Source organism: Heterocephalus glaber, unplaced genomic scaffold, assembly GCF_053883595.1.
Source record: "Heterocephalus glaber isolate CG9 unplaced genomic scaffold, H.glaber_assembly_v1.0 deba00001428, whole genome shotgun sequence".
NCBI classification, from domain to species: domain Eukaryota; kingdom Metazoa; phylum Chordata; class Mammalia; order Rodentia; family Bathyergidae; genus Heterocephalus; species Heterocephalus glaber.
Genome location: NW_028258293.1, coordinates 24,142,528 through 24,165,859, shown reverse-complemented (window position 1 = coordinate 24,165,859; position 23,332 = coordinate 24,142,528). Strand labels below are relative to the sequence as shown.

At 38.4% G+C, this 23,332-nt stretch overlaps 1 protein-coding gene and 2 pseudogenes across 1 annotated transcript; 1 reads left to right on the top strand and 2 right to left on the bottom strand.

Moving 5' to 3' along the window:
- On the bottom strand, positions 1–1,075 carry LOC101725625 (olfactory receptor 56A4). Its single transcript, XM_004863371.2, has one exon. It carries the CDS (start codon positions 1,073–1,075, stop codon positions 134–136), a length of 942 nt encoding a protein of 313 aa, XP_004863428.1. The 3' UTR covers positions 1–133.
- A 15,829-nt stretch (positions 1,076–16,904) lies between these two features.
- On the top strand, positions 16,905–17,336 carry LOC101722851 (6-pyruvoyl tetrahydrobiopterin synthase pseudogene; annotated as a pseudogene).
- Positions 17,337–17,817: 481 nt separating this feature from the next.
- On the bottom strand, positions 17,818–19,351 carry LOC101723199 (olfactory receptor 56A1-like; annotated as a pseudogene).
- Positions 19,352–23,332: the final 3,981 nt, after the last annotated feature.

The following is a 23,332-nucleotide window of genomic DNA, read 5'->3' as shown; positions in this document are numbered from 1 at the left end:
CCAAAAAAACAAAACAAAAGAACAATCAGAATTCATTCAGGATATAAAATTATAATTTCCTCTCCAGTGTAAAACTAATTCCCTATGTCCTGGGGTTTTTTTATAAACAACTACCAAGGTGGCTGGATACCTCTTACAATCTCCTCAGCAGATTCTGGATTCCTTGCTTGATCTCCTTGGTTCTCACACCATAAACAATGGGGTTCACAGCTGGGGGAATCAGGTGGTGCAGGATGTTGAGCAGGATGGGGACATCTGGGGGGATTCTTTCCCTGGCCAGGTTAGTGATGACCAGGACCAGCAGAACCGTGCTGAAGAAGAGGATGAGGATGAAGTGGGAACCGCATGTGCTCAGGGCCTTCACCACAGCACCTTCAACCTTGATCCTTAGCACGACTTTCAAGATAAAAGCATAGGAGAGAAAAATAAGGATGAGGTCTGAACCCAGCAGAGTCCAACCTGCCACAAACTGGTAGAACCTATTAATGGTGATGTCATCACAGGAGAGTCTGGACACAGACAAGTTGGTACAGATGCAGTTTGCAATGATATTCCCTGCACAGTATCTTAGTCTGGCAGAGAGGATGGGAACAGGAAGAGAAAAGAGGGCATTCCGGGCTATAACAAAGATGGTGGCCTTGGCCACAAACTGGCTGGTGATAATGGAAGGGTACCGTAGTGGGTGGCAGATGGCCACATAGCGATCATAGGCCATGACCATGAAGGTGCAGGACTCCATGGTCAGGAAACTATTCATGATAAACATCTGCAAGAAGCAGGCAGAGAAGGTGATGGATTTGCTGTCAAACCAAAAGATGGCCAGGACCTTGGGCATGACGGTGAGGCAGAGCACGATGTCCAGCAGGGAGAGGAGGCTGAGCAGGTAGTACATGGGCTCATGCAGAGAGGCCTCCATCCGGATGGTGACCAGGAGGGTGACGTTGGCCCCCATGGCCAGGAGGAAGAGGAGGCTGAGGGGCAGAGACAGCCATTGCTGCCAGCTCTGGAAGTTAGGGAAGCAGACGAGGAAGAATTCTCGGACTAAAGCAGTGGAATAGTTGCTAGATGATGTCATGGAAACTACCTGGATCAAGGTAGAATTCCAGATGACCTTATCATGAAGGACTGTGTGTCCTAGATGTAGTAGAACTTGGGTTTTCACTGGGGTCCAAACCTGTCTCAATGAAGTTTTAAACTCATTGTCACTACCACCATCAGCAGCAGCAGCATTCATCTGAGCATTTGTCATGGGCCAGCCACTGTGCCACATGTTTATATTCATTATCTCATTTCCTCCCTTAAAAATACTGAAGAGTAGTTACACTACCATCTCAATTTTACAGATAATGAATAGGAGATACAAGGGAGTCTAGTTTGGTCACAGTTAGAAAAGCAATAAGTTGTAAAGCCAGAGTCTGGTGCTAGAATTCTTATTTTCAGCCACCACATTAACGGTCACAATTACTTAACTAAGCCTACTCTCCCTTCCTTCCTTCCTTCCTGTCTTCGTTCCTTCCTTCCTTCATTCCTTCCTTCCTCCCTCCCTCCCTTCTGTCCTTGTTTTTGTATTTAGAAGGGACAGCTATAGAAAAACTCTACTAACTGACTCCATTTAAGCCCAAGGGAAAGGAAGCCCAGCCCTCTATTTCACAGAACGGGGACAGGGCCTGACTTCAGGATTCTTTATTTTCATTCTTTAGGGAAGTATTGGATAAGAGATAGAAGAATTCTTAACTCCTCCCAAGGACAAGAGTTTTTTTCCTGCCTCAAAAAGGATTTCACTTTAAAGATTTAGTGTCCATTATTCGCTTAATGGATTATTTTGTTATTGCTTCTATTTGTGAAGATTCAAAAAGTGTATTTGTTGATTTGATTCCTTTTAAGAGAAATGTGACCGCCTGGTTCTGGTGAACTCTGAGGAATGAAAGAACTGTAGGTATTATGATTCTTCTTCAATAACAGCAGGATCTATGAGGACAGCTCTAAAAAGAAACACACTTCAAACCTCAAAAGACAAGAGAAATATTATGTTAGCTTGGGCATAAATTTGAGAGGGACTGGGAGGCTTCAGAAATGTCAAGAGTTTGGGCCTAAAAGTACCCTTCCACATCTGGAGTACAGGGGAGCATGGCTGTCTTCAGCTCACTTGACTGGGTTTCTTGACAGGTGCTGCTGTAGTTGGGTTACAGAGGGCCTTCCTGAAGGCTGATCTCTGCTCTTTTCTCTGGATGAATCACCAGCAGTGTCCTCCAAGTTGTCCTGTATCTATGAACTTGCCCTTTAGTTAGCAATCGGCTTCTTTGTACCAAGAGCCATTCCTATATTTAGAAGACACATAGAAAATAGATTGAAGAGATTGAAGATTCCAAAATCAAAATCAATAAGAATTATGTGTAGGGGATAAATTTTGAAAGGCATTTGAGGGTTAATTATTTAATCATTGCCCAAGCATGAACTTACACTTGTTATTGACCAAGGTAATGTGCAACAAACTGAAAGTGATGAATAAAATAATGTCTTGAATCTCAAGTCAAGTGTTAGAGATAACTTTCTATTCTTGAACTTGTGTGACAGAAAGAATGAAAATTTTTCTGAGAAGTTAGAAAGGGGTGGGGAAAATAGAGTTTTTAATAGTAGAAAAAAATTTATATTTGAGGTTTTATACCTGAGATGTTTGCAAATTATCCAGATAGAATTTTCAAACAATCATTCAAAATATAATAGGTTTAGAAAACAAGAATATATTCAAGTCTGCAAATGAAAATATGCTTTTTGTGTTTGGAAGAAAATTTTAAAATAAGGTAAAAAAGTATAGGCATATTATAAAAATGGGAAAATCTAAATATATAATTAAAGTCCAAAGTTTAGACTAACAAGTTCCAAGTGGTTCTGGTCATTGCTGTTTTAGGGGGAACAAAAAATATTTAATGGAATAAAGTCCTAGAGAGGATAGGAGTTGATTAATTTGATATCAGTGAAAATTCTCAGAAGAAACACTGATAGGAATGTAATATCTAGTTTCCTTTACTGCTCTTTCACAAAATAAAATTTATATCCTAGGAACCAAGAGTGAGTATGATCTGTACAGAAAACTATGGCCTGTGTTAAGTACTTTGGTAATGGGATGAAATGGAATGAAAAGTATGAAGTTAGATCTCCCACAGAAAAAATAAGAGGCCATGTTGGGCCTCTGCCATAGGAGCATCTTCAAGTTGCAGAATGACAGAATGTGTCCAGTTTTCTGAAATAGAAACACCTTTTCCTCTAAGGTAGGAGAAAATTATTTCCATATGATTTCATGGACATTTTGGGGGTGGAGGGGATAATTTCTGTTCAGTTTTGCAAATAGTTACTTTCCAGATAGTCTCCTCTCTAGGAACCTGAACATTTTCTCCTTTTGTTCTGTTTCATTAAAAGTATCAGTCATACAATTGATAACATGGAAGCCAATATTCTTGAGTCAAACCCTGGGAGTGAGTTCTTTTATTTCTCTTTTCAATTTTTCCAAAATTATATTTAGTTAGTGAGGTTTGATTTTTGTTTAGTGCCTTCCCCAAAAACCTGTTGTATCTTAGGAATCTTCCAAAGATTTGGTTTTCTAAACTCAGTGTGGGAATACATATTTGTAAAGCAAAGACATGTCAGTTGAGTTCCCAGTTTAGTATACAATAAAAGACTCTGCTACAAGCTCAGACAACTACCAGACCATCCTCTAGTCCTGAGCCAAAGCCTCTCCATTCTTCTTCACTCTCTATCTTGAGCTAGTGAAACTATTTTCTTCAGAGTTCATTTCACATCTTAGTAAAGAATTCTTAGTAGAGATATAGTATCTCAAAGATTCTAAAAAGTCCATAAAAAGTCTCAGCCTACAGGCATTTTCAGTCTACAAGTCACAGGAGACTCAGTGTCCGTGCTGAGGGAAATCACAATCTAGGGTGAGTGCTCCTTATACCAGGATCTAAGTACCTTAGCAGACAACATCCACGATAGCAGGCCCTGTTGAAGGAGTTCTATCTCTTCTCTGCATTAGGCTCCTGCATTCCCCCTCACTCCTCCTTGTTCCCTTCCTGTTAATTTTCCTGTTCCCGCCTTGAGACTTACCAGCTTCAGAAGGCTGTACTGCTGCTGCTTCTGCCTATTGGATGCAACAGTGTTGTGTGTCCCCCTATATCCCTTCCCACCCCACTACTCAGAGCAGTCAGTGCCCTTATTAGGCACCTGGAGCCTAGGCCCTATGGCCAATTTCCCAGGAGAGGGGATTATAAAAGGCCTATTTCAGCACTGGGAGTAGAGCGAATATGGGAAGGACCAAAGGTACTTATGGAGTCTAAATAAAGAAAAAGACATTATGCAGGGTGAAATAACCCCTACAGAGAAAAACATATTGCAAGACAGACACATTCCATGTGTAGAATTTGAAAAATTCAAATTTATAGAAGCAGAGAATAAATTACCAAGGGGCGGAGAGTGAGGGAAATAGAGAGATCTTGGTCAAAGGATGCCATTTCAGTTAGGAAGGATGAACAAGCTCTGTAGATCAGCATGCAGCATGGGGATTTGGGTTAATAAGAAGGTACTGTATGCTTGAAATTTGCTATGACTATGAATATTATTTTCACCACAAAAAATAAAGAAGAACAGTGACTATGTGAAGAGATGGATATCTTAATTAGCTCCATGGTAGTATTTTCCCATTCACTGTGTACATCTCTATTAAATGATGGCATTGTCTACTTGGAGGTATATATTTTTCACTTAAAACTTTTAAAGAGAAACAGAAAGAAGGAAGGATGGATGGATGGAAGGAAGGAAAAGGAGAAGGAGGGAGCTAGGGAAAGAGAGGGGAGAAATATAAGGAAGAAAAAAAGAACAAATATTTAAGTGACCGTAGTTGACTTTTCATGGCTACACATGAATAAAAATCAGGCAGCAAAACAAATATACTTATCCTTATTTGTGAAGCAATGAAACTAAAATATCAGGAGTTTAACTCATCTTCCCAATTCAAATAGCAGTCTATGACATAGTTAGGAAGCAAAACCTGAATTCTAAACTTGAAATCTAAGTCTTGCTATGACAAATGTGAACGTCAGAAGAGTTTTTCTCAAGAGCATTTAGGCTCACTGCTCAACCCAGCCCACTGTGGGAAAGAGGAAGAATGAGAACAGTGTTTAGTATAACATGTTTATTAGCTTGGCAACCTGGGTAATCCATTTGGCTAACAAGGTAAACTTGATGGTACTAAGCTAGGCAATATTTACTCCACAACAAGAAAAAAAAGTGAAGAAAAAAGTAATTTGATGATCTCAGAAATATATTCTAACTGATATTACTTAGCTGTCTGGTATACAGTATTCCTCACACTTGTCTTAAGTCAGCAGTACCCCAAACAGTCAAGGGGACCATTCTCTATGGAACAGTGAGGACAGAAGACACATATAAACCCATAAATATGTCTCTCTTGGCTCAATGTATAGACAAATTACCTCTTACTTTTGCGAAAATAAACATAGATCTGAACAAATAGCCTCCTTCTCAAGCAACACATAGTTTTTATTCTAAGCATCCAGGTGGAGTCACCAACAGGGGTTGATTTCAGGATCCCATAGATACCAAAATCTGCAGGTGGTCAAGTTCTTCTTATAAAATGTCATAGTAATCCTGCATACAACCTATCCTCATCTTCCCATATCCTTTACATTATATCTACATCACTTTTACTATCTGATAAAATGTAAATTTTATGGAAATAGATGTATTATTAAAGAATAATGACAAAAAGTCTATACATGTTCAGTATAGATACCACTATCATAGGCCCAATTACATAATACAAAAGTCCATAGTTGGTTGAATCTTTGGGTATGGAATCCACATCTACAGAGGCCCAACTGTAAATGCAATAAAATCCAGTGGCTTTGTTGAGGAAATCTACCTATGAGTACTGGCTCATCTAGTTCCTCACTATGTCCTAACAATAGCATTCCTTGACCAACCACAAGAACTCTAAGCTCAAAACCTGAGCAGAGAATTAATCATTTGCTTCAACCAAATAGCAGACTCCTGAAACCTCATAGCAGAATGGCAAGGTGGCATTCAGAAGCATGTTTGGATAGGCCCAGTCTAGGGGCTGAGTTTGGAGAAGAGTTAAATTGCATCTTTCTCTGGAACTCTATTCTTGAGATGCCTCTTAAAAAGTGGCCCTTACTTCCTTGTCACGACAGATGATGGTGCTGACCGGGAAAGAAAGAAAGGAGCTAGAAGGCCTCCTTTGCCTCTCTTTCACAAGTCTAAAATGAAATCTGATAGTCTACATAATAAGGTATCTGGAGGAGGCAAACAAGAAGAATGAGCTGTTGGGGTAACAGGTCTCAGAGAAACCAACAGTCATAAAAGTCACCAGACTTTCTCCTAGCACTTCTTCCCCATCCACCCCATAATTTGTATTTCAACTGACCAGTAAATTTACTACTAGCAATAGAACTGACCTGGTAGAAATGAATGAGGTATTTGTTAGGTTTTTGAGAGGTTTTATTGCCAAAGACAGACAAATGTGACTGTTAATGAAAAATTTTTATTTAGAATTTTTAAAATTATTACTCCTATGGGAGAAGGCTTCCTCTCATGCAGCAGGAAGGTTTGGGAGTTGAGATCAAAAGCAGCCGCCTGAATGAGTTGCTTCCTTATCACACCTGACCACTTTGCAAGTGACCTCTTGCAGCCCCTCATTCATTCACCCAACTTCCTTCAGTCAGCAGGCAGCCCTTTTACCCAGCTGCCACTACCAGAGCTGGGTCCTTTGCAAGGATCCGGGCTAAAGCCACAGGTACTGCTGTGGAGGTGAGCCTGGCTGCAGTTGAAGGAGAGTGATTGCCCCCTCCTACTGGACTGTCTTGGACCAGTTGGCTCCTGGTCTCTGCTGCATCCCCACAGGACCAGAGGGAAAGTAGCAGTAGGAGGGAGAATGTGGTAAAAGTGGTGCTCACTTTTTACATTCCTTCAACATGACTCTGGGATAGAAGTGACAGCCAGTGGTCACAGTCAGAAAATGATCATTAGCAGTGTGACTTATTTTATGTATGACATTCCACCAGACCACTGAACCAGATATCTGAGGCCAAGATCATTGTTGTACTTTTTATGTATTACTGTGAGAGTCTACTGGTTCCACTTCAAGTCTCTGCTTAAATTCCTGGCACTAAATGGAAAAAAAATTTGTTGATCCTACTGACAAGCAGGAAATAGGCTCTAATAAAGTGTCACTCCAAAAGAAGTCAGTGTCTGCTGCATAAATGGCCATGTGGAGCACAGAAAAAGATGCAACTCCTCAAAGACAGAATTATATGAGAAATAAAGGTGAGGACATAAATATCTGGACAGGAAAATTCCTCCCAGCAAAAACCCCAGTGTCTAGTCAGGGAGCATGTTCCATGTCAGGACTCAATAATACTGTAATCCCTGCTCCCCAAAGTACATTGACAATATACTACTCAAAGGAATCCTACGCTTTACTTCAAGTTGGGAATCTTTACAGTTGGTACCAGTCTCTGCTCCAACATTAAATATGTGGAGTAAGGAGGAATCTCACCAGTCCAAGAAGAATCATCCCTGGATCTGATGGAGAAGGCCATGCATGCCTGGGGATCTTGGACTTTGTGTTGTATGCATATGTATGTGGGAATAAGAGAAATGGATATCTGGGACTCCACCTCTCCTAAAGACATCTTGGTCTACATTAGGGCATGGCCAGTGGAATTGTAAAGAAAATGGTGAAAATCTCCCACCTTGGACCTATAAAACTTCCTACACATTCTCTCTCTTCACCTGACAGCCAGATTCGGAAATACCCAGGGAGGAATCTCAGGGCCCAGAACATGAAGGATCCTTGTAACAAAAGAAATATGGATCCATAAATGTTGACATGGAACAAAGCCCCCAGGCCTTTGAACAGGAAGTGAATGGAAAGCGAATTTTTATTATGTTAAGCTACTGAAATATTATTATAGTAATTAACTTTTCTTGCATTGACTAAGTCATTGTTGCTCAACTTTTGCTACCTATAATCTAGAGCATAAATGCTATGGCTTAGAGCTAAAATGTCACCCTAAATTCTCGTGTTCAGAGGGGGAGCCTAACAAAAAGGGGCAGGTCAGTGGGGGCATGACTTGGAAGGGTATATATTCATGTTCCAGCTTCTCCATTCTCTCTCTGCTTCCTGGCAACCATGACATAAGAAGATTTCCTCTGCCAGGCCCTTCCACCATGCCACTTCTGCCTTGGAGTATAACCCAACCATGAACTGAACCTACTGAAAATGTGAACCAAAAAATTTTGTCCTCCTTTAAAGTTTCTGGTGTTGGTATTGTATCCAGCAACAGAAAAGCTGTCTGATGTAATAAAAAAATACTATAGAAAAATTCAAATCTATATCAGTCAAAGTCTAAAAATATACATCAGTTCTTAGACATTGTAGTCGAAAAATGGAACTAGGTTGCAAACCTGCCCAATTTTTCACATCTGACTCTGGTCCTTATTACTTGAATGACCACCTATAGCTTAGCATTTTGATCAGTTGCCTCATCTGAAAAAATGGGGATAATAATAATTTATGGGCTATTTTGACCATAATCTTTCTGAAAATAGTTTACCTGTGGGCAACTATCAGAATGCTAATCACAAACTACAAACTCAGTAACAAATTTTTGCATACATGAAGAAATGAATAAGGGTTCTTATTACATACAGTCCTTAGCTACTGATAGTGTCATAGATTATGAAATTCCAAGGATATACACCATCCTGATGAGTACTCGACATGTCATTGATTTGTCATTGACTTAAATGTCACAGGAGAAAAGAAAATCATTGTGTATATACTATGTCACTTGTCTTAGTTACTTTTCTTGTTGCTGAGACAAAATACCCAACACTCAAAGTTAAAGGAGGAAAGGTTTATTTGGCCCACAGTTTGCAGAGGTTTAAGTCCATAATCAGCTGGCTCCAAGGTAGGGTGGCATCGCAGAGGAGAAACAGTTTATTGTGGGCAGAAGGTAGCAAAGCAACAAGGGGCAACCACAGCTCTTTCTATACCTTATCTTATCTAGGCTACTTAGGGCAGATAGCACTCACATCCTTAATCCTAGTGCCCTTGATACTAGCATTGCACCGTGAATCAATCCCAGCATCACACACTCTAGATCCAGCCACCTCTGAAAAAGCCCCACCTATGACTGCATGAGGATTTGGGGGGACATCTAGACACAAGTAATACCATCTCTTATTTTTTTAATTAATTATTCAAATGCTGACTGCCCTAAAATCAGGAAATACAGTATCTTCAGGAAGCTTCCCATTATGCCATTCCTGCCTCCAAGTGTTGGAAATCCTCAGAAATTTTCTGAACACAGACTTCTCAGCGCTCTTTTAACTGCAAGGCTGGGAATCAGAATTCACACCAGTATTGTTATTTTTGTTGCTAGCCACAAGGAGGCACTGTTGACTTGCCTATAATGAGTTTTCTTGCTCTTGACAATAGGCTTTTAAGGATGCACAATCATAATGTCCCAAACTCGGTCTTTGAGATCAGTTCTTGTTGGTAACACTCACGGGGTTATAAAATATCCTAAGGCACTGTGGAGTACCAGGATGTCAGTGTATAAAGAAGCCTTCTATGACATATGAAAAATGTAGTATTGTTCCCTCAAAATACATAGGTCTTTCTTTTGTGCATTGGCCACCACAAGACTCATTTTTTTCTTCCAGACAATTTAATTCCAGGGGACTTTTACTTTTTTTTGCCATTGAGTTTTGATTTAAGTCTGCTGTGGCACTGAATAGCACTGTTCAGTGTTATCAGATCTTCCTTCTCAAATGACTCTGTGTTCTTCATGCAAATTCTTCAGCAAATGTGGCTGACCTGCAAACCTGGGGCAAGGGGTGAGTGGTTTCTAGAAAGCCATTCATTCATCTCCCGCTCCTCACATTCTGAATACACCCTCTTCCAGCACAACTGAATCATACTCAGCCTTTAGCAAACTGACCCTTCGCAGATTTTCTCAATTAAACTGACAAAGCATGTGTACCACACCAATTTTACATGCCTTTAATTTATGTTACTTCATTCTACCCACCTAGGACAAGGTTCAAAGACTTCTTCCAAGAGGATCTTTTTATGCTGTGGAAACCTCAAGACAGAGGTGTGTCTGCCCTTCAAGCCCTGTTGTTGTTTGAGTGATCCTGCTCCACCATCGTTGCTCCCTAAACATGGGTTCAGCTCCAAGCCTGTCTAGAACCTCTGCAACCAGCTTCTTCAGCCACCTGCTCTCGGCTTGACAATTCCATGACAGCCCTCTGCGACACCCAGTTCATCACTTAGGCCCAGCTCTATTAAAGCCCGTTTCTTTAATAATTGATATTGGTGGATTAAGGTGGGTAAAGAAAATCTGGAATAGCAGGGAAAGTGAATGGACTCCCAAATGTTCTGGAATGTGGAAGTGCATACTGAATGTAAGTGCATACAATTATGTTCACAGAACTACAAGGCAATGAGCAAAGTAGAGACGCTTTCTTAGTTCTGTTGAGGTTCAGGTTTCTCAACTCTGTTCTGAAGTGTGCTATCCAATAGAGGAAATCATGTATTAGGAAATTTCTTGCCAAACTAAGACATAGCCATAGGGAGATACAGGATGCTATGAGGCTTTGATCTCTACGGGGGTAAAGTGTGGTAATTTTTACAAATTGTAGGTGTGTGTTCTGCAGAAAACAGGAATATCATTGGTAACTTACTTTGGGGAAAAGAGAAAAAGTTAAACTAATAAAAATTATAGAGGCCGGGGATTTAGCTCAGTGGTTTCTCCACCTGCTGCACAAGCACAAGGACCCGAGTTTGATCCCCGGTACCAAAAAAAAAAAAATTATAGAGAAGCTGATCTATGTTTATAAGAAATTTTTCCAGAAGTCTAAGAAGTTATTTCTATCTGAAACTGCTCTGCTGAAACAAGGTGGAAGAATACTGGCCAGTTCTTCATCAGAGCTCTTTCTGAGCCCATTTGCCAGGTGTTAAGAGACAAGCTAAACCCAGCATGCCTGGCCCTGTCCTATTTCTACATCCCTTACTGCATTTCAAGATTTAGAAAAAGCCTCAGTTCTGATTAGGTGAGAAGCCCAAGCCTAGACTTTCACTATGCTTCACAACCAAGCAAGGAATTGGAACCTACTTATACAAAGGAATAGGGAAGGAAGAGGGTCTAGGAAGCACCTCATGGAAGTGCTCAGAATTTCTGGTTGCTGATGCATTCAGTCAGGAAACTTCTCACCTTCTCCTTTCACTTCTTGTTCGCTGGAAGTTACCTCTAGGAAAAGGATGTGTGGTTTCTTTTGCCTCCTGGTCACACTTCCTACCCAAGTCCAATACTGCCTGTGCTCCCTGCTGTTACTTTGATGAATAAACCTTTAGGGTTTATGTGCTCTTTACCCTTACCCCCTTTCTTATAGGAAAGATAGGAAAAAATGGCTAAAGAAGCAGACTTGAGAGATAAGAAACTTACCTCTTTTAGGAAGCATGTCTAATGGAACTCCTACACACAATGATTTGGAGTGTTCAGAATGAAGCAATTTTAAATTGAAGAAGGAAATTGCCTAAAATTCATAAGCCAGGAAGCTGGTGCATAACGCTGAAACATAAATGTTGATAACTGTACAGAAAAAGAGACTACAGAGCAGTCTCCTTTATAATAACTCTAATGTTCTGAGTACTTTCTGAGGGCACTAAATTAATTAAGTTCTTTACATATATTTTTCATTAAATGATCTCCCATATAAACTAAATTAGACAATTGATAAACTCGAGGCAAGAGAGGGATTAACAGTGAAATAACATGACAGTGATCCTGTGAATGGCTTGGTGCTCTTGGCGTCCAACAGTTGTGACTGCAGTCAAGGACACTTGGAAATTTTACCCTGAGGCTAACAATTAGTAAGGTGTTTCAAATCTAAAGTTAGTTTAGAGTTGGATCAACAAAAACAATGAAATATGTAAAATATGGAGAGTTTAAATAAGGAAGATTAAGATTTGGGCAAAGACTGACTAAGCCCACAACCATTCCCAGCTTTCAGAGCAGCGGGACTTCCATGCATTATCTTTCATCAAATGGTATTCTGATGAAAAATAAGTTCATGTAAATGAAGTAATTAATAATGACCGAAGGAGTTACATATAGTATAATTGCTTAATTTAGGGCCAATCCAAGGGGAGTTTGAGAGGGATTTAGACATCAGGCAGAGACTATACTCGAGAAATAGTTTGAGATATGTTTTAATATTTAGCTTGTAGTATCTTCTACTGATTTTGCATAAATGATTTAGTTAGGTAATAAGCAATTTGTTTAATTTCCTGTTGACTCATCTGTCCCACCCGTAGTTATAATTACCCAGAAAGTATGCGAACTGAAAATGGGCACATATTTATTCTCCTGGTGTCACTGGTAAATTTGTTTGGGGTTGGTGGCATTGGAGAAGCCTGCTGCTTGGATATAGCTCTCTGACCATTTCTATTTCATGGGAGGCCTGGGCCCATCCGTAATAGATACGATGAAGAGAACAAACAGATAACGTTCGGTCGGTGAGCAGGGCAGGAGCTGTTTCCACTGGGAACTTAGTAACACAATCCTATTCATTTTTACTGGGAGGATGCATCTGGGACACAGTTGGGCCTTGAACAGAACAGTCTGGTAGTCAAAACTGAAATTTCAAAAGGGATGCTACAATCAAGCTACTAAAAAAATGAATGGCTGCTTTGTAGTTCCCAGTGCTCCCATCCTTGTTTGCTTGTTTTTGTGGGGGGGGGGGGGTTCTGTTTCACCAAGAGTTTTAACTGGTGACCTTCAGATGTGCTCATGAATTCATTAGCTTCTTACATTTATTTACTTACAAGTGCTGATACATTTTTCTCATCAATCTAATACTCAACCCTTTGAATTCTAACTAAGCAATATAGCCCAACTAGTAGTCTTTCTTAATCTTTTCCTCTGTCACAAAATAATATACCAATATTCTAAAATTCAAACTATACAATTTATACTCATTTATCATTTATAATAAAGAATAGTCCTACCCCTCAAAAATAATTAATACAAACATCCTGTTGGGTATGCCATTAGTGCCTTTTTATGTAAATGTTAAGATGAAGAATATATATGTATGCATACATGATTTTTGGTAAATGATATTATTGAATACAACTTTTACTATATACAGGGATCTGTTATAAATTCTTCTTTATGTTCTAAGCCTTTAAACTATGCTCAATCACTTCATAATCTATGGTTAAACATTCTTCTGGAAGTCTTGCTAGAATGTTGTATGTTGAATTTATCAATTAATTTGGGGAGAACTGACATCTTTAAAATGTTAATGTATCCTTTAAATCTTTGAAGTATATAGTTTATCTTTAATGTGTAATCAGATCTTCATTTAAATATCTTAAATATAATTTTAGATAGTACCCTTAAAGATCTTATATTTTTATTATGATGCAAATTTCCAGATATCAGTAATATGTAGAAATAGTTTCCCATAATAAATGCTATCTTAGTTTCTAATATTTCAGATGATTTTAATGGTATAAATCAATTATTTTCTTTCTTAAATTTATCCTATATCTAGACATCTCACTGAGCTTATAATTAATTCTAAAGGGATAGTTTGGCCACTCTTTTCCCAGTTTTATTGATATTAAAATTAAAATTGTATAAATTTCAGATTTGCAGAGTGATTATTTAACATTCATATATTGTGAAATAATTTCCAAAATCAGGTTAGTTAACACGCCTAGCCTTCTACTTATCCACTTTTGTGTGTGTGTGGAGAAAACCTTCAAGATCTACTGTCTTAGCAAATTTCAAGTATTTGACACAGGATTGTTAACTATAGCCACTGTGTAATACATTGTATCCCCAGATCTTAATCACATTGTAACTGAAAGTTTATTTCCTTTAACTAAAACATTAGTTAAATGTCCCCGTTTGCCTCACACCCCAGTCTGACAGCCACAATTCCACTCTGTTCCTATAAGTGTAACTTTTTTAGATTCAATATAAAGGTGGCTTCATACAGTATTTCTCTTTGTGTCTGGCTTATTTTATTCAGCATAATGTCCTCCAGGTTCATACATGTTGTGCCTAATGGCAAGATTTTCTTCCTTTTTTATGGCTGAACTACATATATATGATTATAAAATCTATATATATTATAAAATCTATATATTATATAATATTATATTTATTATATATAATTATATATAACTATATATTATTTATATATAACATATATAATATGTATTATAAAATCTGTATATATGATTATAAAATCTATGGTATGTAAATGTCATCCAAACAACTTAAGTGCATATCAATAAATGAATAAAGAAACTGTGACAATGTGAATAATACTGCCGTTAATACACAAGTAGAGATATCTCCATAAAATGGTGATTTCTTTCCCTTTAGATATACACCCAGAAGTAGGATTGCAAGGTTAAATCATCATTCTATGTTTAATTTTTCAAGGAGCTTCCATACCATATTCCATAATGACTGCAATAATTTGCCCTCCAATCACTAGTGTACAAAGTGCTCTTTTCTCCTCATCCCTGCCAACCTTTTCAGCTCTTGTCTTTCTGATAATGATAATGTCTTATGGTTTTGATTTGCATTTCCCTGATGGTTAGTGATGTTGAACAACTTTTCATGTTCTTCACTGCATTTGTTTCCTGCCTTTCATAGATCATTATCCTGTGGTACATGATATACAATGCCTTAAGAAATGTTATAAATGTCTCTAGTTTCTCATTCTTTATGGCTGAGTAGTACTCCATTTTATTTTTTGAAAAATGCATCTTCTTTATCCACTCACCAGTTGATGGGCATTTGGGCTGTTTCCAAGATTTAGCTATTACCAACTGTGCTGCTATAAACATAGGTGTGCATATATCGCTGAGGTACAATGCTTTTAATTCTTTTGAGAAAATATTTTACATATTTTTTTAATTTTTCAGTTAAGCTAGAAGGCAAGTTTAGTGATGGTCCATATTAACAAGCTAAGTCCCTCTTGAGAATATAAACCCCTGTTGTATCAGCAGATGAAAGGACGATCCAATTACTGTCCCCTCTCTGGGTTCATGGTTAAATTTGTGGCTACACAAGCCTAGCCTCATCCCTTCCTGCCCCACCCCCGAGAAGAGATCTATGTCACAGCTGTAACTTTAGTGCCTTGGGAGGACTATGCACCATGATGAAAACAAATATCCCACTGAGGGATCCTGAGGTCAGAGTGACTTGGAAACTCCAAAATGTGTACAAGGAATCTAAATGTTTATATGTGGAGGGGTGGGGCAGGAGCCAAGCAGTGGGTCCAGAAGTGGGAAACCAAGTGAGATGTAACTAGTCAGGGATTTCAAGACTAAAATGGCTTATAGATGTTTTTTAAGTGAAGAGTCTACCAAAACTTTCTTCCTATGTATTGTTACTCAGCTTTCTTTCTATAGCTGTGACAAAATATCTCAGAAAACAAATTCAGGGAGGAAAAGTTTATTTAGGATCATGATTTCAGAGGCTTCAGCCTGTGGTCAGCCAGCTCCATTGTTTGTAGGCCTGTGGCAAAGCAGAAGCATTGTGGTGGAAGGGCCTGGCAGAGGAGAGCTACTCAGCACGTGGTAGCCATGAAGCGAAGAGAGCAAGCATACACTGGCCTCTTTCCCTTTTGCTCCATCCATGCACCATCCTGTCTTTCCCACCAATCTCCTGTCCTACATGCCAATTTTCTCTGGAAATACAGACACTCCTGGATGTGTGCTTTACTGATTTTCTAGGCATCTTTTAGTCCCATCCAGCTGAAAATCAAAATTAACCATTGCATATTTGTAGGCAATCAGATGTGGGCCCAGAATTAATCTCAGGAATAATTTAAAATATTTTCTAACCACTCTTCTTTTAACTTAAAGAAATCAACCAGCTCCCCAGCACTGTACTATTTACCAAGTTCTTATTATATTCTAATGCCATATTTTATATATATATATATATCCATTCAATAGTTACAATGTGTCTTTAAAGAGATATTTCATAGAATGCATATAAGATCATATCTTTTTAAAACAACAGATTAGTACTCTGTATATTTCAATGCACTTAATAATTTTGGAATTTCTTCACCAGAATCAATTTTAAAGACCTCTTAAAAGAGTAACTCTGACTTCTACCCTACAGAATTTTTCAAACAAGAACTATGTCAGACCTTTGGGTCGGTTACTGGGTGACTGTGAACACTCACTTTCCTATTACCTGTAAAAATTATATCACTGCCATCAATTACAATAACAGGTTATGCTTCCTTCCCCATTTTCATTACATTATACATCCAGGAGTCTAACCATATGCCATCCTTTTCCTCTCTTTCCTCAGGGATCTTGAGCTCCAGAATGTATGGAGCATGATTTTGATACACAGAGTGTCGCCTGTACCACTACAATCAGTTTTGACAGTCTTTGCACGGCTGGCCTTCTCAATCCCCAACTACCTCCACTTTCATCCTCAGAAAGAGTCTGAAGATGCGCAAGGCTCCCGTTGAGCACAGGCTGCTATTATTATGATTATCAGCGTTTGGGACAGAAACCTGAGGTGTAATTGTCAGAAAAATACGGTGACAACCAACATCTCTGGGCTCTGTGCCTGTTTGGTCCTTCCTAACTCTGAGAGAAAATGCCAGCTGGCAGCAGCAAGTTCACAGAAAAGCACAGAGATTATGACCTGACTGGGTCTGAGGAAGGGGTGCCACGAAAGAGTGCCTTCCTTTCAGAGGGAGAAGGGAGGAGTCAGGAGTCACCGGGTGCCTGGCGCCACCTGGAGACAATGAACAGGGCGATCTCGGGTGGTGGCCGCAGGGCACGAGTGTCTCTTCTCATCTCGTTCAGCGCGAGCCATCGGCTGCACGGTAAATCTCTCAGTAATGAAGAAAACTTGAAACTCTTTGGGAAATGCAACAATCCAAATGGCCATGGGCACAATTATAAAGTTGTGGTGACAGGACATGGAGAGATTAATCTTGGAATGGTTATGAATTTGATCGACCTAAAAAAATATATGGAGGAGGCAATTACAAAGCCCCTACATCACAAGAACCTGGGTCTGGATGTACCATACTTTGCAGATGTTGTGAGCACGACAGAAAATGTAACTGTGTATATGTGGGAGAACCTCCAGAAATTTCTTCCTGTGGGAGCTCTTTATAAAGTAAAAGTATATGAAACCAACAATAATATTGTAATCTATAAAGGAAAATAGTTCTTAGGGATTAACACTGTAAAAAGACTACTTTCTTTCCATATTTGAAAAAGATCTTGGTCCTCTTACAATATGATGCAGTCACCATATAATTTGTGTACCTGTATGTCGTGTTGTAGAGTGCCTGATTTATTGAAATCATTGTAAGTCCTGTTATAAATTTGTCTGTTTTAAAATCAGATATATCATGAATATCTTTTTCTTCTTTTCATGGTACCTGAGATCAAATCCAGGGCCTCACATACGCGCTCTGCCACTGAGTGCATATATGGATATACACATATGCCAGACCCTCTGAATATCCTTTGGAGTATCTTTTATCTATAGATTAAAAATAATTTTCGGCAAAAAAAAGGTATTAGTTACATAAACTAGCCAATAAACTTTGGACAAACAGTAAAAGGTCCATACTAATTCTTAATACTGGAGGGACAGAAAGTGGGTAGGAAACAATATCTGTACATCAGTTTATTGCCTGGAATCACAGATCTGCAGGAGAAAATAATAGGGATTTCTTTAAAGAGTCCCTTTGGTGTATCCAAGGGCTTCTCTGCAATAACTTCTAAAACTCTTGCTTTAACTCTTTGGTTCAAAACCCATATTCAGTAGGGTTCAAGGCAGGGAGAATAAGATAATGGGGGACATTAAGCAGGATCAAGGTGTTCATAGTGACCCTCTTTCTGGCCACATTTGTCAACATCACAACCAGCAAGATGGTGCTAAAAAGGAAGATGAAGTGGGAGCCACATGCGCTCAGGGCCTTCATTGCAGCTCCCTTGGCCTGGAACCTAAGAAATGTTCTTAGAATGAAGATGTAGGAGAGGAAGATAAGGATAAAACCTGAGCCAAGCAAGGTCCAACCATCAACAAATTGGTTGACTCAGATGCTGTTCTCAATGACATTTTTCCCACAGTAAAGAAGCCAGGCAGAGAGAATAGGGACAGGTGAAAGTAGAAGAGCATTTTAAGCCACAGTGAAGACAGTAGCCTTAGCCCCAAATTTGTTAGTGATGGTGGGGTGATACCACAGTGGATGGCAGATGGCTACAGAGCCGCCCATAGGCCATAGCCAGGAAAGTGCAGGACTCCATGGGAGAAGGCTGTTCATGATGAACATCTGCCTTCTCTGCAGGCAGAGAAGCTGACAGATTTGCTGTCAAACCAGAAGATGGCCAGGACCTTGGGGATGATGGTGAGGCAGAGCACGATGTCCAGCAGGCAGAGGAGGCTGAGTAGGTAGTACAGAGAGGCCTCCATCAGGTTGGTGACCAGGAGGGTGACATTGGCCCCCATGGCCAGGAGGAAGAGGAGACTGAGGGGCAGGGACAGCCAGTGATGCCAGCTCTGGAAGTTAGAGAACCAGATGAGGAGGAATTCAGAGACTGGAGCACTGGAGTAGTTGCTGGATAGTTTGATGAGATGAATCCTAAACTTTATATATATATAACACAAAAATTAGATAAAAAGAAATTAAAGCTATTAAAATATTCACTAACATTTTTGCATCCAGAAATTGATAGGAAGACTAATCCTAAGGGAAGGAAAAGTTCAAGGAATATTAAGATGGATGAGGGAAGTGTTAGCAAATTATTTCTGAAGTTAATTTGGAAAAACAAATAAGGCAGACTAAAGGTTTAGAAAGAAAATTGTGAAAAGAACTACCACATTAAAACATTTTGTGAAGCAAAAAAAAAATTTTCAAGCAATACCAACAAAGCAAATTGACTAACTATAGATCCCATAGGGCATAAATCCTTGCTAGTTTACAGAGTAATCTAGAATTAATAAAATCATATTTAACTATGCTGTCCTTTCAAAAAGGATGCTGACATTTTTTTCTAGATAGTAGTAAAAGAGTAGTTTTCCTCACTTTTTAACATACACCAAAATAAACTTGAAGTAAATCGCGATATTCTCCCAGTTCTATTACAAATGATGGGGAAAAAGTAAACATTGATTAAATATAAAAAATGTGCCCAAACCCCTTACCATACTGACTTATACTTCTGTCCCATCCTGGACAAACTTATCCAAACCTGCATAAGGTCAATTCAGTGTCCTTCTAAAAACTTACGGTCAAAGCAAGATGATTTCATTAAAACTCGTAAGTACCCATTGGCATAGGGAAAGACTTTATGAACAAAACCTCAGTAGCACAGAAACTAGCACAAAAAATCAACAACTGGGATCTCATCTTATTAAAAAGCTTCTGCACTGCAAGAGAAACCACCAACACAGCTAAGAGACAACCTACAATGTGGGAAAAAAATTTTAGCAGTTGTACCTCAGATACAGGTCTACTATCTAGAATATATAAAGAATTGAAAAAAATCGGACCCCTCCAAATTCAAAGACCCAATTCAAAAATGGGCATCTGAAATGAACAGACATTTCTCAGACAAAGAAGTAAAAGCAGCAAATAAATACATGAAAAAATGTTCAACATCACTGGCCATTTGAGAGATGCAGATGAAAACAACACTGAGATTCCACCTCACCCCACAAAGAATGGCTGCTATCAAGAAATCAACCAATAACAAATGCTGGCGAGGGTGTGGGGAGAAAGGAACCTTTCTCCATTGTTGTTGGAAGTGCAGACTGGTGCAACCACTGTGGAAATCCGTATGGAGATACCTCAGAGATCTAGGACTAGAGGTCCCATTTGACCCAGCTATTCCCCTGCTGGGTATTTTCCCAAAAGAATTAAAAGAATCATACCACAGCGATATATGGGCACCCATGTTTATAGCGGCACAGTTTGTAATAGCTAAAGCTTGGAAACAGCCCAAGTCCCCATCAACTGGAAACTGGATAAAGAAGATGTGGGGTTTTTTTTTTATAAAATGGAGTACTATTCAGTCATAAAGAATGAGAAACTACAGACATTTATAACTAAATGGATGAATATTGAGACCATCCTCTCAAGTGAAATAAATAGGACACACATGTGTAAATACCAAATAGTTTCTCTAGTGTGAGAAACTGAAAGTGTAAATAAGGATAAAAATGATTAAAATGAATAATTGATAATTTGAAATAGGAAGAAAAGGTCCAAAGGGGTAGGGATGGCAGGAGGGGAAGGGGGAAGGAAACAAGGGAAAGGAAAAATTATGAGAAAAGAAAAAAATGGAAATGAAATCTATGTAAATAGGGAAGGGTGGAGGGGGTGAAGGACACACAGGTAATGGGGGGAAAAATAAGAATAAAGATACATCATGTACAGGTACAAACACCCAATGATAAATGTAAATGTATTGTATACCTAAAATGTACCAATAAAAGAATTTTGAAAAACCTCGTAAGTACCAAATTCAAGTGAGTATTCATTATACAGGTTCATTATAATAACCTTCTCTGGTTTATTCATTCCTCCATTTGTTTCAAGCAATTTTTCAAAATCTCTAAATTGTTTTCAGATGCTAAATCCTTTCCTTTCTCAGATAACTTTTTCAACTGCTTCACAAAGGAAACAGAGATGTCAGACCGAAGTTCCCATGATAGCCATAAATCCAGCAATGTCTATATCCTTGCTCTTTTCTTTGCATATAGAAGAAAGAACCTATCCCCCCTCTTCATGGCAGACCACTCACCTCTGATTTTGACAAAATCCACCTTGACCTTCTTAGGAACGTGACCTATTAATTGTCTAGTCCATTCTCTATGCATTTAAATTCTTCTAGATCCTTCCCATGGATATTCAAAATGCTGAAGTCTCTCATAAACATTTTCATCTATGGCACATTCTTGTTTTGTGTAAATATCATGATTTCATTTTTGGACACATACACTAAATCTCATCTTTCACAGCCAAATTTAACAGAGCAAAAGAGCCAAAAGGGCTTCCCCTTTTGTCCTAAAAGGGAACAAGTAACTATTGGCTTCACCAGTCCAACTGAGAAGTGATACGTGTGTGACTAATGGTTCTAATGGTTTTAGAATGGCTCTGTAAAAAGGGGGATTCATTTAAAAATGTAAATATCATTGCACTGGCTAGTTATATAGAAAAAAAGAGAGTAGAAATTCTAAAATTGTATTAACTCTTCTGCCTTGACTAAGTACATTTCACAAAACAACATGCTTTGAAAAGGTTTGATGCATATGGAGAGGCACAGATTATAAACTCCACTCTGATATGTTGAGTTATGGAGTCTATGAACTATCAAAATACATGTAATACAGAGTATTGAAGAATGCAGCCTTGGTTCATTTGAAAGCTCAAAGTTAAAGTTAAAAAATTAAAAATCAGCATATGCAGTAGTGTATATTTTAATTCATAGGACTTAGTAAATTAAGGAGAATATATAGGATGTTCAGATATATATGAAGATTATATATAAAAATATATATACACATATACATATATATACACATATATATGTATATATATGAGAAACATGGATCTTTAGAAACACTGACCCTTCAACTTAGGACTAGACTAACTAAACGGATTGCAGTGGAGACCTAAAAAGAACTACCACAGCTATAATTGAAAATAAAATGAAATGGCCACATGTGCTGACTGACTTGAAGAATTTCAGCAACGTAAGAAAAGGAATGATGCATTGCACTTGGCAGTTAGGTAATCACTGATGATTCTAGAAAAAAATGAAGAGAAATGGAATGCAGATAAGCAGAGATGAGCCAGCAGAATTTGACTGAATGCGTAGGTGTTAAAGTAGGGCTTGTTCTGTTTAACAAAAGAAATTTGAATATGCTAAAACTAAGGGGCAAAAGACAATAGCATGTATCTAGTCATTTCTGTTACTATAAACATGTACAAATAAGTAAATGACTACGGAAAGAGAAATATTGAGATAAAGAGAAAAGGAAGATAAAAGAACAGCTCCTCAGGGGAAACAATTACTCTTAAACACTTCATAAAACACATTATTATTTTCCTCTTTTTTACAATACACTGTAAAAATCTCTGAAGTCCATAGAATATATTTTCTATCTTTTTATCCCATGCTGTTTACATTATCAAATGCTCAATAGATTCTTAATAAATGTTTGTGAAACATTTCTATTTTGAGAATTTTGAAGATTCAAACAAGAAAAAAATAAATGGGAAAACATTAGGAAAGGCTCCAAAGGAACTAATGGGGAAGTTGAGGCAAACCACAGAAAGAAGCTCAAGATATGAATAGGAACTGAGACAGCTATGTGCCAAAGTACAGACATTAGGATCTTAGACAAGTCATTATATTTGAGGGCCCTCTGATTCAAAATCCTGAATCTTGTTGAGTGGAAAACCCTTCAGTCAGCCCCCTGACCTACTATGTCTGCTACTTATATACACCTAGCAGCAAACACATGGTATTTCTCCCTTTGTCAAAGAGAATTGCTGTGGATATCTTACATTCCTCATCGCAGACTATATCCCAGCACTGTGCATTATTCGTATTTTTCACCCTCTGCCTATTCTTTTTCTGTCTTATTCTCCTACACTTGAAAGATCCTTTCCTCACCTTTGTTCTCTATCCTGTGCCTTCTTGTAGTCCCCATCTATGATCCTGCTACACAATTGCCAGTCTTTGATCTTTCCCACCTCTTGTCTTCACTCCTTCACTTTGTGGAAAACTGTTCTAAATTCATCTTTCTTCCAACTCAGCTTCTCCAAGAATAATGTACTTAATATAAAGGATAAGAGAAGAACTGGTTTATTGCAGGCAGAAGCATAGACATGAAGAAGAGCCAAACTTTTGATAGATTTGGTTAATCAGGACTATTAGAAACTTAAACTATGCTAGCAGAAGTAATAGTGATCAAAGGGAGAGTGATAACTTCTATTCTGCTCTGCTCTGGTTCAATCATACTTTAGAATATTGTGTCCAGGTCAGTACACTTTAATTTAAGTAACATTTTTGAAACTATACTACCTGGAAAAGGATGTCCAGAGTAAAGAGACTGTTAAAAATTCATTATGAGGAACTTCCATATATATGATTGACCTTGAAAAGGAAGAGAAAGATACTGAGGATATTAAAGTCTGTTTC

Bases quoted from the DNA above. Each gene is read 5' to 3' on its own strand.
- LOC101725625 (XM_004863371.2), bottom strand. From the start codon at position 1,075: ATGACATCATCTAGCAACTATTCCACTGCTTTAGTCCGAGAATTCTTC.